Source organism: Rhinolophus sinicus, chromosome 15, assembly GCF_057876585.1.
Source record: "Rhinolophus sinicus isolate RSI-liver-muscle chromosome 15, RSI-T2T, whole genome shotgun sequence".
Classification (NCBI taxonomy): domain Eukaryota; kingdom Metazoa; phylum Chordata; class Mammalia; order Chiroptera; family Rhinolophidae; genus Rhinolophus; species Rhinolophus sinicus.
In genome coordinates, this window is record NC_142515.1 from 131,400,396 (window position 1) to 131,414,616 (window position 14,221).

Sequence of the window (14,221 nt, forward strand, 5' to 3'; positions counted from 1 at the left end):
TCTAGCAGAGCCCTGAGGAGGACTTTCTTTTCAGTGTGGATTCTGATAAGTGTATATTGTTTTTCGTCATCAAGACAGAAATTGAAAAAGAAATCATGGATTCACAGACCAGATCCTTCTATTTGCAAGTTATCATCTGCTCTGGATACCTCTTCCTTGTGCGCTGACGTACTGTTAAGTGGAAGGAAGTGACACTCTGATCAGTCTTAAGCCTTAGCTGTTTTTATAAAGTTGAGTTGGGAGAAGGTTAAACAACATGGGCAGATTATTTGTAATTATTTGACCCTTCAAGTTCTGTTTCTAGCATCGCTGCCCTGTGTTATTATCTGTAGCATCATGGGATGGTACGTGCATGCGCCAAAGCGAGGAGCGGAAGGGAAGGTACAGGTGGGTTATAAAGGTAGAATGAGAAGAATCCGTTTAATAGTTGATGGTCAAGAAGAAATAGAGTTAAGAGTACTTTAACCTCTGGTTCTTCTAGCACCTAAACTAGCAACCATAAGCGGAAGGCCGAGTTTGTGGACTTGTAGGACTTTGATTTTGCCTGTTGCCCTTCAGTAGAGACACTCCTGAATTCAGCAGGGGTGTCCTATTAGCTTGAACGTGTAGCACTGCAGCGTCCTTGTTGTGTTTGATCTATTCACGTCCGTCATCCCTAATGGACTTCGGGCGCCGAGCACCGTTGACGGAGCCTCAGGCCCCTGTGTACGACCCTGGGCACAGAACCTGTGGCATGGTGGCTCTCACTCAGTGTGTCGCTGCCTGTGACTGGAGGACACATGGAGGGGCTTCGAGGAGGAGATGCCTCGTGGGCAGCCGGAAACGCTGGTCCTGAACTCAGGAGGCAGAAGTTGGTAGCAGATGAGGAAGCCACCGACTCCCTTCCTTTATTTAACAAACGTGCCTGATGTTGTATGGGGGCCGCACTGAGTGCCTCACCAGTGAATCCCGTTTACTGCTCAACAGCACCCCCCTCAGGTCCTGAGGTCCGTGTGCTGCCACCCCACGTTTAGGTGAGGAAACCCAGGAAAGAGCGAGTGAGTCTGGCAAAGCCATGCGGCCGGTGAGGGGCAGAGCTGGGGCGGTGCGGGCAGTGGGGTGTGGCGAGCAGGGCGACCAGTGCGGCTGCAGGTGGGTGGCGCCCCTGCCCCGTGTGCCTGTGCCGGCTCCATGCGCCAGTCTGTGCACAGGGCACCATTGCCCCTCACGACAACCTCGATGCTTCTGACTGACGTGAAGCCCGGCGTCTGAAGTGAATGTCTTTCTCTTCCAGCTGATCTTACCCGATTCCATGAAAGTGTTGCCGGTGTACGTGAACTGCCTGCTGAAAAACTGTGTGCTGCTCAGCCGACCAGAAGTCTCCACAGATGAGCGGGCGTACCAGAGACAGCTGGTCATGACCATGGGCGTGGCCGACTCCCAGCTCTTCTTCTACCCGCTGCTTCTGCCAATAGTGAGCACCCACTGGGCACTCCCACTTAGTCCTTCTCCGTGTGTCACAGTGGAGGGGACATGTCACGCCCCGGGTGCCCACAGAATGTGCCGAGGGGCCCGGGGGCAGGGGCTTTCTGAGCAGGCTGGGCCGGGGTGGAGGGAGGCTCCTTCTCTGAATTGCTCCCTTGGCGGTTGCTTCCCCCACCCCCACCGCTACTCTGAGTGGACAGCTGGGGAAGTCAGGAAACACGCTGGGGCAAGCCAAGCCTTGGTTGTTGGAGAAAGGTACCTGAGAGCATTAAAGACAGCTGCGTGTGCGTGGAGCTGCACGCGTGTACATGTATCCATCGGTTCTGTGTGGCGTGACTCAGTCTCCACAGTTCACCAGAACGGCCAGGAGCAGCCTTCACCACAGGCAGGCAGTCGGCTGACAGAGCAGCAGGACCGAGGGTGCCTTCGCTGGGCGGGGACTAACTGCACTTGTCCTCGATTTCCTCGGCGCTGGTTTCTCCTGACGTGAAGTCAGCCTTTAGTTCTCGGCTACCCTGCCCTCCCCTGAGACCAACAAGTTTAGGTTCAAAGTGAAGGAGAGGAGAGGGGACAGCCGATGGCTTCTTTCTAACTCCTATCTTTAAACTCAGACCCAGGCTCTCAGTAACAGGGAAGTTAGAATTAAATTAGGTTGGAAATAAAAAGCCATCGATGCTTTGAATTAGGATGGATGTTAGATGTAAATGATCACAAATGATTGATTTTCAGATAAAATTGGATGTTCAGCAATCTGTGTGTAGAGACGCTGGAGCTCTAAGCGACAGGAACATTGCCACCCCCTAAAACTGCCAAGGTCATTGGTGACTGCATCCTAGACCAGGGGGCGGCTCTCCCCTCTGCTCTGACCTGTCGGCAGTATCTCCACTTGCGTCCTTCTCTGAAACAGCTTCTTCCCTGGGCTCAGGTCCTGGGGGCTTCTCTTGTTGGCCTGCACTCGGCCCCTGGGGTCTTATCTGTCCTCGTGGCTGCGGTGCCGCCGAGACGGACGAGTCCCAAGTCCTGCCTCTGCCCTGAGCTCCCGATGCGGCAGTCCCTGCGGCCTCCTGCCATCTCCCCAGGGGGTCTAACGGGCATCTTAACCCACCGCCCAGCACACTTCTCCTGTCGCCCCTCCACCTCCATTTCCACTTCAGGCCGCAAGCCTGGAGCCCCCCGTGACTGCTTTCTTTCTCATCCACCTGCAGTCAGGGCCACTCTCATTGCAAGAGCATCCGGATTCTGACCACTCCCCACCCCATCTATGAACTCCCAGCTGCAGGCATAGCCCGCCCTCTGTCCTATGCACAACTGAGGTCCCCTCCTCCAAGTCCCTGGCTTGTGCCTTTGCCTCTCCTTCAGTCAGTTTTCAGCACAGAAGTTGGAGTGGTCCTGTTAGAGTAATTGTCAGTTCCTGTCCCTGCTCTACTCAGGACCCTTGGGATTTCCTGTTTCAGTGAAAGCCTCATTCCTGGCCCAGAGCTGTCTGTACCCCCACCGCCACCTTCTGTCTCCCTCCAGCTTGTGTTCCGCTGCCCTTGCTCTCTCTGCTCCAGCCACACTGGCCTCCTTGAGGATCTCGGAACATCAACAGGCTCTTGCCTTAGGACCTTTGCCCCAGCTGTTCCCTCCCTCCCTCCAGAATGCTCTTCCACAGATCCCCCCATAACCGTCTCATCTCCTCGGGTCTTTACCCCAAAGTTCCCTTCTCAACATCATACCACCACCACCTGACGTGTCCTATCCCACTTTCCTGCTTTTTTCCTTCATGGCACTTAACCCCACCTCATATACTGTATAGTTGACTGATTTTATTTGTTGTGTCTTCTTCCCTCCCCACGTGCATCCCCTGTACGAGGCAGTGCAGTGAGCGGGACAAAGCCGGGCCTTGGGAGGGCGGGTGGGGGAGGCGAGGAGGGGCTGCGACCTCTGACTCTCGCCGTTGCCTGCCCAGCACACGGTGGACGTTAGCAGTACAGCACTGCCGGCCGCCGTCCGCTGCTCCGAGTCCCGTCTCTCCGAGGAAGGGCTCTTCCTCCTGGCTGACGGTCTGCACATGTTCCTGTGGTTGGGAGCCAGCAGCCCCGCAGAACTCATCCAAGGCATATTCAATGTGCCGTCCTTGGCGCACGTCAACACAGAGATGGTGAGTGTTTTCTCACTGGTTTTGTGGCAAAATGTACGTTCTTAAGTATTGTTTTGTTCATGTGCAACAATGGGTCACAAAGAAGACACCAAGAGGTATATAGTTCTCACACGAGAACGGGAGAATTTCATGTTTTGATGAAGAACAGTGAGCTGGTATAAAGTTATTTGTAGAAAGTATTATCCAAGCACCCAAAGAGATTGCTAATGTTTCTGGATCAGTTAGTATGTGTGTCACTGTGCTGTAAATACTCTCAACATACCCTTTCACTTCATTCCTGTAACAAGTCAGTGAGACGTATTGTCATCACATTTCATAGATGACTCAGGCTTGGGGACACATCCTCTGGGAGGGATGGCAGAAATGGGAACTGACACCATTCTGAGGCTTTGGGCTCCTGTCTGGTCCTGGATCTGAACTGCATGTTCAGAAGAAGCAGAACTCTCGTGCACACCCGGCTGCAGCTGACACTGCTGAGCTGCACAGCACTCCCAGGAAACATGATTCCCCCTCTGTTGCAGTCATTACAAAAGAGAGTATGGTTGCATGTGGAATGAATACAAGTGGCTTTATTTTTAAAGTGTATTAGGAACACCAGCGATTCTAATTTGAGAGGAGCATTTATCCCGAACCTCATTTGCAGACCATCATTGGGTGAGCTCCTTGGCTGTGGTGGTCACCGTCCTTGCTCGGTGGCGGTCAGTGCCTTACTGTGCTCGGCGGTGGATTCCTTATGACCCACAGCTGGAACTCAGCACTTTGTCCCCTGAGGCTTCACTTAGGTTATGGCAAGATGGCCAAGGCTGCTTAATTCCTGTTCTGGTATGAAGGGTAGCTGTGCAGCGTCTCGGAGGGAGGCAGGATTAAAGTTCTAGGTAGGCAGTCAGGTCAGAGAGCTGTGTGTCCACTACAGGTGTCAAAAGTATAGTTTTAAAGCATTCAAGATGCCCATATCCCATGAAGAACTAGTTTTAAGGGGAAGATGAAGTTTGAGAACTAGTAAGACGTCTGCATGTGGTTGAAATGAAGGAATGACTAGAAAAGCAGTTTCTAAACAATAAAAAGCAAAACCAAAAGTCAGTAGGCAAAGAACTATGAGTCTGAAGAATGTTTGTGTGGAACTGCAGGCGGCCTCCTGTGATTCAGGTGTTGATGAAGTTAACATTAAATGTTTATTTGCTGACTTGAGTACACATATGAAATAGCCTGTCTCCACCACAAAGCAGATTGGAAGGTCTGTGCTTCTGGGGCATACCTCCTCTCACCTGCAGAAAATGCAACAAAAGAAAAAGCCAGTGTCACTTTGTCTTAGATGCAGTTGGCACTTTGAGACGTATACATGAAGTACACTCATTCTATTAGTTGAATAAAAAGATCTACCTTAATGTCAGAGGATACAAATAGCAGATGGAATGTAAATATAAATGATGAATTTCTGTTTTTCCTTACAATGCCTGTGAAAACTATTGACTGTGATCTTCTCCTGGGACTTGTGACTTGGGGTAAAATGTTGTAACCCGCCTTCAGCGGCTAACTCACAAGTGATTACTCTTGTAGCTTCTGGCTGAGAAGTACACATTTGCATTTTCCTGTTTCATGGACAAGATCTAAGTGCAGGTCCTTCATGCCCCGCAGGCCACGTGCAGCGGCATAGGTGTCTCTTGGGGACCACTGACCAGCTCAGGGACATCTCCAAGGCCACATTTTCCTTGGACCAGCATTCGGTGGTCTTACTGTTGAACAATGGTCCGTGGGTGGCATTTGCCCACCTTGCGCTGCCTCCGGGCCCTGCCGCTGACCCCGCTGAAGGAATGAAGTTCGTCCTCTCTCGCAGTGTAGTCCTGAAATAACCTTGCAAACTCCCAGGGGTGAAACATCATGAATGGTCCAAGGACATCCTTTGCATAAAACATGTGCCTGTTGTGTCATTTCAGTGACGTATATATGTCACATGCCAGATGGTTTTTATTTTCAAAAGACAGTTCGCTGGTGGAAATGTGTGCCAGTAAGAATCATTTTTAGTGCATTTTTTCATATTTTTGATGCTTAGGTAAATGAACTAAGTCAAATATATGGTTTAAAAAGGTGTTTTTTTAACTTTAACATTCTAATAATCTTATTGCTGCTTCTATTTAAATGCTATAAATTATACTGAAACTTAAACTTTGATTTTTCTTAATTTTAGACATCACTGCCTGAGGTGGGAAACCCGTATTCTCAAACGCTCAGAACGATAATGGGTATTATCCAACAAAAGAGACCGTACTCAATGAAGGTAAGAATGAGATTTTAGTTTTTCCTTTCTTCAGGTGTTTTATTTCTAAACTTCATTACACTTTTTAAATGCATGTCCTATGTTTTTATAACAATCTTTGACAGAAAACTCACACTAACCTCTAAGTATATCTACCTACTCATCAGACACAAACATGCAAAACTAAACAGCTACCGCCATGGGTTAGCTAGGGTCGTTAGTAAGTGTTAACTTAGTAATTCTGAGGGTCCTCTCTGTGGTTTGTAGCAGTGGACACCACTCACACACGGCAGATTCGGAACTGACTTTTCCTTCAGTGCCTAGAACGACTTACTTATAGACGTATTATTCAAAACATTTGTAAAACTTTATGTGTACAACCTTAGCTTTATGAGCTCTGGGAAGTTTTGTTATCCTGGCCCTTCTAGGCCCCTTTCAAGCCTTTTTTGAGTTTGAGTAAAAGAAGTGAAAACATCTCTAACTCAGGAAAGTGGGCCTGTCGCTACGTCCGGCTGCTCCCCCATCTTTCCTCTCAAGCTCAGTGTTGGTCTCCTGGAATTGGGAATGCCCCAGTGAGGGTGGTCCAGGCTGGAGAGGTGGAGGGCCCTCACCTGGAGGCAGGTGCCTGTACGAGCCAGTGTCCCCTGGACATAACACGCGAGCCCCGTGGGAAGCAGCATTCTCCCTGTGTCACACACCCACATGCCCACCGCAGCCTCGGGGAGACTCTGGCGGATTGAATCAGAAAAGAGGTTTATGACCACTGGGTGAACACAGACTCTTTCCAGAACGGTTTCCACTCCACACAGCACCTACCTAGGTTCAGCTTGAGGATGTGACCTAGAGATGGCGGGGAAGTCCCAAACTAAACACATTCCTCATGTTACACTCATGAAATCTTAGGGTCTCATGCCACACAGACGCACAGCAGTGATGATGTACCTTTGTCACAGCTGCAGCCACTGTGTTCCCAGATGGGCCCCGTTTGCAGAAAAGAGAAAACGTGGAGCTCATCCTGTTCTCAGTACCCTCCTTCCTGGAAAAATAGGACTTTCCTCTCCTCTGCTTCCTCTCGCCTGCTCCAGGAACCCCTTAGAGAGGTCATGTCAGCTTCAGTTATAAAGCATCTGGGGCAAATATGACATGTGGACAAAATATAAGCCGTTGCATGCTAAAATAATTTTAACTTAAATACTTAATATGATTTGCGTATGTGCCACTTGAAAATGTATGTTTGTGGGATTTCTTTGAGCTTTTCAGGTTACTATCTGTATAAAGCATTTGAAAACCTGAGATCTGCAGGTATTAGAGCTGAGAGGAATCTAAGCTTCTGGTCCAGCCCAGCCTGTCCGCTCCCACCTCTGAGTAACAGACCTGAAAGTGAGGTTGTGAGGAGCCTGTCGCCTGGTCAGCGGTCCCCGCACGGCCATGGCAGACCAGGACCAGCATGCCCCTTGGGCCCCTGCACTCAGGCTGACCACGCAAACGAGTTGAAATCTCTTACAGTGTAAATCCAGAAGAGGAGGAAGGAGCTGGAAGGGAAGGGTCAAGAATAGCAAAATCAGACCCAGAAAGCACGCTGTCTCCTCAGGTGCTGACTGGCTTTGCAGAGATCGGCCTCTCAGGCTTCACCGTCTGCACGGTTTTACATTTGTGGGGGGACAAAGGGAGAGTCCCATCAGTGTCCCGATCCCTACGTCCAGCGCCTTCGCGATGAACCCCGTCCCGCCCTGCTCAGCTCTCCAGGCTGCAGACTCCCCGCCCTCTTCCTCCTGTTTTCCCCACAGCCTCCTTCCCCTGTGGAGTAAGATCTCCCTTCATCTCCTGCTGCTGCTTCTCCAGGATTCTGCTCCTCTTTCCTTTCATTTCACTTCACTATGTACTGAACACTACGATCTACCAGCGACTGCACCGCCATGTTTCCTGAACGCTGCCATTTCCGTAACCCCGGTGCTGAATCCACAAGGATGGATACTTCCTTTTGCCTCAAAATGTTCTCTCCCGTCAGTTCCCAGAACATGCCAGCGCTCTCCCAGTCCTTTTCCCCTCACAGTCCCTTTTCTTGGGCTTCTCTTCACTCATTTGCCCTTGAAGAGTCTTTGTTCCCCTACGCTGTGTCCATGGTTCTGTCTTGCAACCTGTTCTTACTGGGCCGCCCCAGTCCCTGCTGTCATTTATCCTTTCCCTGTGAGGCAGGCAGTGACAGGGGAGAACGGCTCTCGAGTGCAGTCATTCTGTAAGGCACTGGCAGTGGCCCAGAGAATGTCACCTGCAGAGCCCTGGAATAAGCCACGCACATGGGAAGCCGGGAGCAAGACCAGCCGTGCACTTCATCCACTCCCCTCACTCTCTAGAGAAAAGTAGAGGGTAGAATGTGGACCCCAGTCCATCCCACCATGTCCTCTTCTCTGTGTGGTGTGCTCTTTGGAGAGAAGACCACCCGCCCGGCCACCACTTCCATGGCTCCTCGGGGGCTTCCCCCGTACTCTGTGGCATCCTGAAGCGAGCAGTCCCGCTTGGTCCGCAGGCTCCAGTGCTAGAGCAGGAGCTAAGCACCTCACCTTACAGCGCGGCTCCTCCCACAGTGAGCTCCATTCCGTTCTACTTCCCACCTCAGAGCATGGCACACACACCATCAGAGGCGGTTTCACAGCACGCACCACAGGAACACCCAGCAACTACCCCAAGTGAGCGGCAGCCATAGAAACTCCCCCGCTGAGCAGCAGGGACTTCCTCCCATTCCTCCCCACAGGGGATAAAACGGGGGCCCGTGACTCGTTCTGCCCAGTGCTGGCCTGACGTGTGTGACACTGGCCTCAGTCACGTGGCCAGTGCTCGTCCATCATGCACAACAGCGGAGTCCCAGTGGCACGTGGGAGAAGGTGGACACAACACAAATGAAAAGAAAGCAGCCTTGGCTGCCAGCTCACCAGGGCGCACGCCTTCCGTGCCCGTGAAGACGTTTCTGCACATTGTTCTGGTGTCACCTCCCAGTGCCTGGCTGACTCCCGAGAGCCTGCACCACCCATGTCCGTACCCACGTGGAATTAGCTGGGTTGTATTGCTAGCAGCACCAGTTGTGACATTATTTCTATAGGATCCAGATGGTTTAAAGCTTATCAGCTGAGGGCCTAGGCCAAAATAACACAAAGGCAAAAAAGCAAGCTGTGTTGAGTTATTCTACTTAATAACTAAAAAGCACAGAGACCAACGGTCTCCCTGCCACCCCGACAGCAACACAACACTCCTGCCCTGCGGTGGCCAGTGATGCCCACACTGTAGGCTCTGGGGGCTTCTCCCTACTGTGCAGGGAGCAGGTGGGGGCCACTGCTGTACATGGGTGGCTCCGCTCGTGGCGCAACAGGTATGAAATTGCCCGTTCTGATCATCTGCTCGGATTGCTGAAACGAGTGAGGAAGGTGGCAGACAGATGGGCCCGGAGCCGTCACGACAGACCTGCCGTCTTCTGGGCCCTTCCCCGGAGCAGCTGTCCACTCATGCCACTCCACACTCTCCAGTAGCCGCATTTAAAACTTAAAAATCTTTTTAACTATAGAAAAAACGTATACACATGTTGAGAAAGGAAAAACTATTAAAACTGTAATACTCAGTATATACCCATAACAAAAGATGAATACAAGTCATGTATATACATTTTTTTGGCACCCCTAGTATTGTAACCTAGTATCTCCAAATGTTACTGTTTCCACGTGTAATCAGTATAAGCCACAACTGAGTTTTCCCTTTGGTCCTTCATACTAAGACTTAGAAATGCACTGTGGGTTTCACATTCACTGCGCGTCCCGGTTCGGACCAGCCCTGTTTCAAGGGTTCAGCAGGCACACGTGGCTGGTGGCTACAGTGGCGGGCAGGTGGGCAGCTCGGCCCGAGAGGGTTTGGAGCAGGGAACAATCCTGCGCGTGCGGCCCACCGCCTGCTGCAGCCATCTACACCCTCTCCACCGAGGGGCCTGCATTCAGAGCCTGGTCACCTCTCACCCACATGTTCTACTGCTTCCCGGCGGGTTCCCTCAGCTCACGACGGTGTTCTATTCTCTCTACCTGTCCTGCTGCCACTGCTGCTAGCATTGTCCCTGGATCGTGTTTCCTACAATAGCCCCAACTCACCAGTATGGTGGCACGTCCCTAAGCTCCCAATAGCTTCTAGACGTCGTGCGCATTCCCATCCAGCCAAGCTGTGTCTCTGGCACGTGGCGGGCACACGGATGGCTCTCTGACCGCACCCCACATCCTAGGAAATCCTGCCCTGGCCCTGAAGGCTCAAAGATGCTCCCCACCCAGGCGACAGGCCCCAGCACGGTGACGCCTTTCCCATAGCATGGTGCTTGTGTTTCCTGGTTGCCACTTAGTATGTCTTAATTTTCGTGGTTTGGGGATCACAGCTACTCTCCACTTGGGCTGATAGCACCTTCCCACGTCCTCCCAGGCCCCACACAGTGGACATTATGCCGTTTTGGTGAAACTGAAGCATATGAAGTGGAGCTGCGTCCAGAACATGTTTATAATCAGCTACTTTGTTGTTGTTTTTTCCCAGCTGGTGATAGTGAAGCAGCGAGAACAGCCAGAAATGGTTTTCCGACAGTTCCTGGTGGAGGACAAGGGACTCCATGGCGGGTCCTCTTACGTGGATTTCCTGTGCTGTGTGCACAAGGAGATCTGTCAGCTGCTGAATTAATGGAACCTCTATTGTGATGTTGCATTTCTATGGCGATGTCCCCCTCTTGGTGCCTCGTTCTCCAGGTGATAGCAGGCTAGTTGTGATTTCTTGCTCATTTTCAGATTGCCTTTCCAAGAAGCATTTAGAACTTCAGCTTTGGTGCTCAGGTATGAAGCCAGTGAAGGTCCAACTGTACCTTAAAGGGAACAATCTGTTTCTGATTGCACAATTTTTAACTGTCAACACTGACACAGTTTAAATTTCATGAAAGGCACAGTTTACAGAACTATAAACATTCTCAATTTTCTTTCTTTGTGGTAGACATATAAATTATTTTTCAAAATGTATAGACTTGGGGTAAAAAATTGTTTTGGTTCCTCTCCCATTTGCAGTGAGGGAAAAAAAACACTTAGTTTTTACATTATACTTAATTTTTTAAACCATGTAACCCCACTGAACACATTTTCCAACTTGAGGTTTGCATAGCAGACTTTTAATAACCTTGGAATCTATTTGGTAGAACAATTTGTATTCTACATTTTTTTCATAATTGTATGTTATGTATGTTGAAAGTATTTTCCAGTTGTGTTTTGTCTATAAAACTGCCTTTATCAATACTCTTAATGGTTTTCTGTACAATTTTAAAGGTTTCTACCTGTATATAATGGATCTTAACCAGTATCAATAAATCACTTCATATGCTCTTAGCAGGTAGGATTCATGTTTTAGGTACTTGGACATCACTTACTCAAGGCACACCTTTGAGATTTCTCAACGGCACCACCTTCACTTCTGGAAATCGACCCTAATGACAGTAGACAGGGAGTAATTAGGGATGGTATGTTAATTTAATGTTCAGTCAGATGGAAACATGTTTCTGTAGTAATAAAGCAAAAGAGTAAAGATCAAAATTTAGATCTATGTTTTTGGACAAGGAAAGATAACCTGAAATTGAACTTCAGCTCCACTAGAGGGCGTTATGCACTAAAGTGCCAGAAACCCTCCAGAAAGGCTCCTCAGTAATCGTCCAGAACAGGCAAATCTTTGGGGAAAACTACGTAAATTTTAACTGCTGAAAACACCGGATTGACCAATCTGGATAAAAGAAAGAAAAAAAAAACTTGGTTGGAAGACGAATAGAAATCCCCTAGTTGTTCCCTCTAGTGGACGCTGTCTGGCCTCTGCTTAAGGAGCAGTGACTCCTGCCCAAGAAGCCATTGCAGAGTTCTGTTTGTTAGAAAATCGTACGTAGCAGACTGTTTTCCTGAAATGTCTCCTTTCTGTGCAAGCTCTCTGTCTTTTGGGGCCACAGGTGAGTTCTCCCTCTACTTGACAGCAGTTTCCAGAGGCTTCAAAGGCCATCACGTATCCCTGTCACGTCCCTTGTCCAGGCCAACTCCTCCAGTTCGCAAACTATGTCCTCACAAACATGGTTCCAGAACTCCGAACTTAATGCCTGAAGATCCAGTGTTAAATCACAAAGAACAAGGTCAGTTTGGCTCAGAACCCAGAGGATACAAGGCAGGTATCAGCTGCAATGACAGTCAGAACTGGGAACGTCCCCAACAGCTTCTGATGCCACCCTCACCCAGTATCACGTCAGCATCGTCTCAAGGAGGTGGTGGCATTTAAAATTCAGGGAGTTAATTGGCTGACAAGCTCATGTTTGTGCTTATATTTTCTTAAATTTTGATTTGGAATTATTTTTATAAATACAGCATTCTTAATCATGCTTATACCGTGTTTTCCCGAAAATAAGACCTAACCGGAAAAGAAACCCTAGCATGAATTTTCAGGATGACATCTTCTGAACATAAGCCCTGATGTGTCTTTTGGAGCAACAATTAATAAAAAGACCTGGTCTTATTTTCGGGGAGACACAGTATGCTTTAAAAATCTTATTTCAGTAAGACGCAGCAGTGGGAAAGTACGCTATAACCTTGCACTCCTGTGTACCATGCAGGTAAGCCTCGCTGTTTGGACAAGGCCAAATCATCCATCCAGCTGTGCAACAGTCTTACATTAAAAACCTCTCCTTTACTCAAAATTAAAGTAGGTACTACCTATCCAGAAGTTGTCTTAAAAAGCGTAAACCTACAAAAGGACAGCAAATTCAGTTAAGGCATTTAAGCAATTCCCTTGGTGATTTAAGCAGCATAAACTACTAAACTGGGTAACTCGGGACAAAATTGCATTTGACTGTCCTCTGCTTTGAAAACAAGATGAACACGCAACAGGGCAGAAGGGTGTGGTGGTGGTTTTATGGTAACAGGACTAGGCCCCTGCATTCCCCTCCACTGCACAGGTGAGTGGCGCCTAGTTCCATCACTGCCTCACCTTACGCCTGCCCCTCCGTGGCTCCAAAGTACATCAACTACACAACGTGTTCAAATGTGATGGTTTCCTGTCCCAACTGAGTAACTATTTTTCCTCCTGTGTTCGTCAATTTGGTCACATATTTAGAGGCCAAAATTTAAAATATGCATGTGGTATTTAGCCAGCCAAGTTAAGTTTAAGAAACGTTAATTCCATGAAAGTCGCATGTAGGACGATTGCACGTGAACGTCTGAGACAGACTGCCTTCTGTGGTGACAGCGGAGCTAAGCAGTGATGTCCACCCACCCAGGGTGTGAGCCCCTGTCCCCACCTGCCTTGGGTCTCCATGGCCCTGAGGTCGTCAGTGGCTGTTAGTTAAGGGGCTCTGAGCTGCTCCCCTTTTCTTCGAGGAGCTGAGAAAACCCATCCAAGTGGGAAAATGGCACAGACGAGAAATGGAGACTCCTGTGTTTAATGCGCAAACAAAATGTGTCTAAAAAAGGCAATTATTCCACCACAAAACAAACCCATGGCTCGTGTCACTGGTTTGTATCATATACTTCGTTCCTGTATGCACTAGATACTGTTGACCTCTAGTCTGAATTAGTAATATTTTTGGAAAGACCTACCTTCCCTGATTTCCCTGTTTATTAGCTCCTCCAGTAAGAGGCAGGAACTATAACACATGCTAAAACTGGTAACTTAAAATTTTGTCCAATACTGGAAAAAGGGCTTAGTGAAAAGAATTATCTAGATTCAGTGAGGCAGTCTTTTCTCTGTGTTGTAGCTGGCAGTTTGTATCTTAGTAAATGATGGAGAGCAGAAGCACCGTGGCTTTTCCATAAATATAGACTTCAGTGGACTCAATTTGCTGGGTAAATGGTCTTTCTGGGAATCCCTAGATCTATAGCTTCACAACTGACTGCATCTACTTGAGACCCAAGATCAAGTTTAGTCCGTCACCAGACATCAAAGATGGATAATGCTGGAAGTCCTACATGGGCCCCAACGTGACACAATTGTTCCAAGAAAGGCCTTTCTTACAAGCAAACACTTATGTCTTTAATAGCTCCCAAAATACAGGAAACTTTCAAAGACTACTATTTAGAATGAGTCCCAACTGGGCCATCATTTGGTCAAGTTAATAAAGATTATGTTAATTAACAAATCAGTAAATCTGGAACTATATACTTCAAAGACCAACCCTTACGTTCTTAACTTCAGGATGAAAACCTTATGAATTTTAAAGGAAGCTGCTGTAAGTAATCAGAAAGCAGTCATTCAGCAATTATGACGGGTACACAGTACTTTAACAGACATGAAAAGGACGCACTGGTGCTAACAGCCCCAACACGGGGACCTCAGCA

At 48.7% G+C, this 14,221-nt stretch overlaps 1 protein-coding gene across 2 annotated transcripts in view; it reads left to right on the forward strand.

Moving 5' to 3' along the window:
- SEC24D (SEC24 homolog D, COPII component) overlaps nucleotides 1–11,245 on the forward strand; it is a 76,973-nt gene extending 65,728 nt beyond the window's left edge. For both annotated transcript variants that reach the window (XM_019744507.3, XM_019744508.3), the window contains exons 20-23: nucleotides 1,274–1,453; nucleotides 3,416–3,607; nucleotides 5,793–5,882; nucleotides 10,416–11,245. In XM_019744507.3, the coding sequence (XP_019600066.2) occupies nucleotides 1,274–1,453; nucleotides 3,416–3,607; nucleotides 5,793–5,882; nucleotides 10,416–10,556 (603 nt within the window). In that variant the 3' untranslated portion in view covers nucleotides 10,557–11,245. The remainder of the gene's footprint in view (nucleotides 1–1,273; nucleotides 1,454–3,415; nucleotides 3,608–5,792; nucleotides 5,883–10,415) is intronic.
- Nucleotides 11,246–14,221: the final 2,976 nt, after the last annotated feature.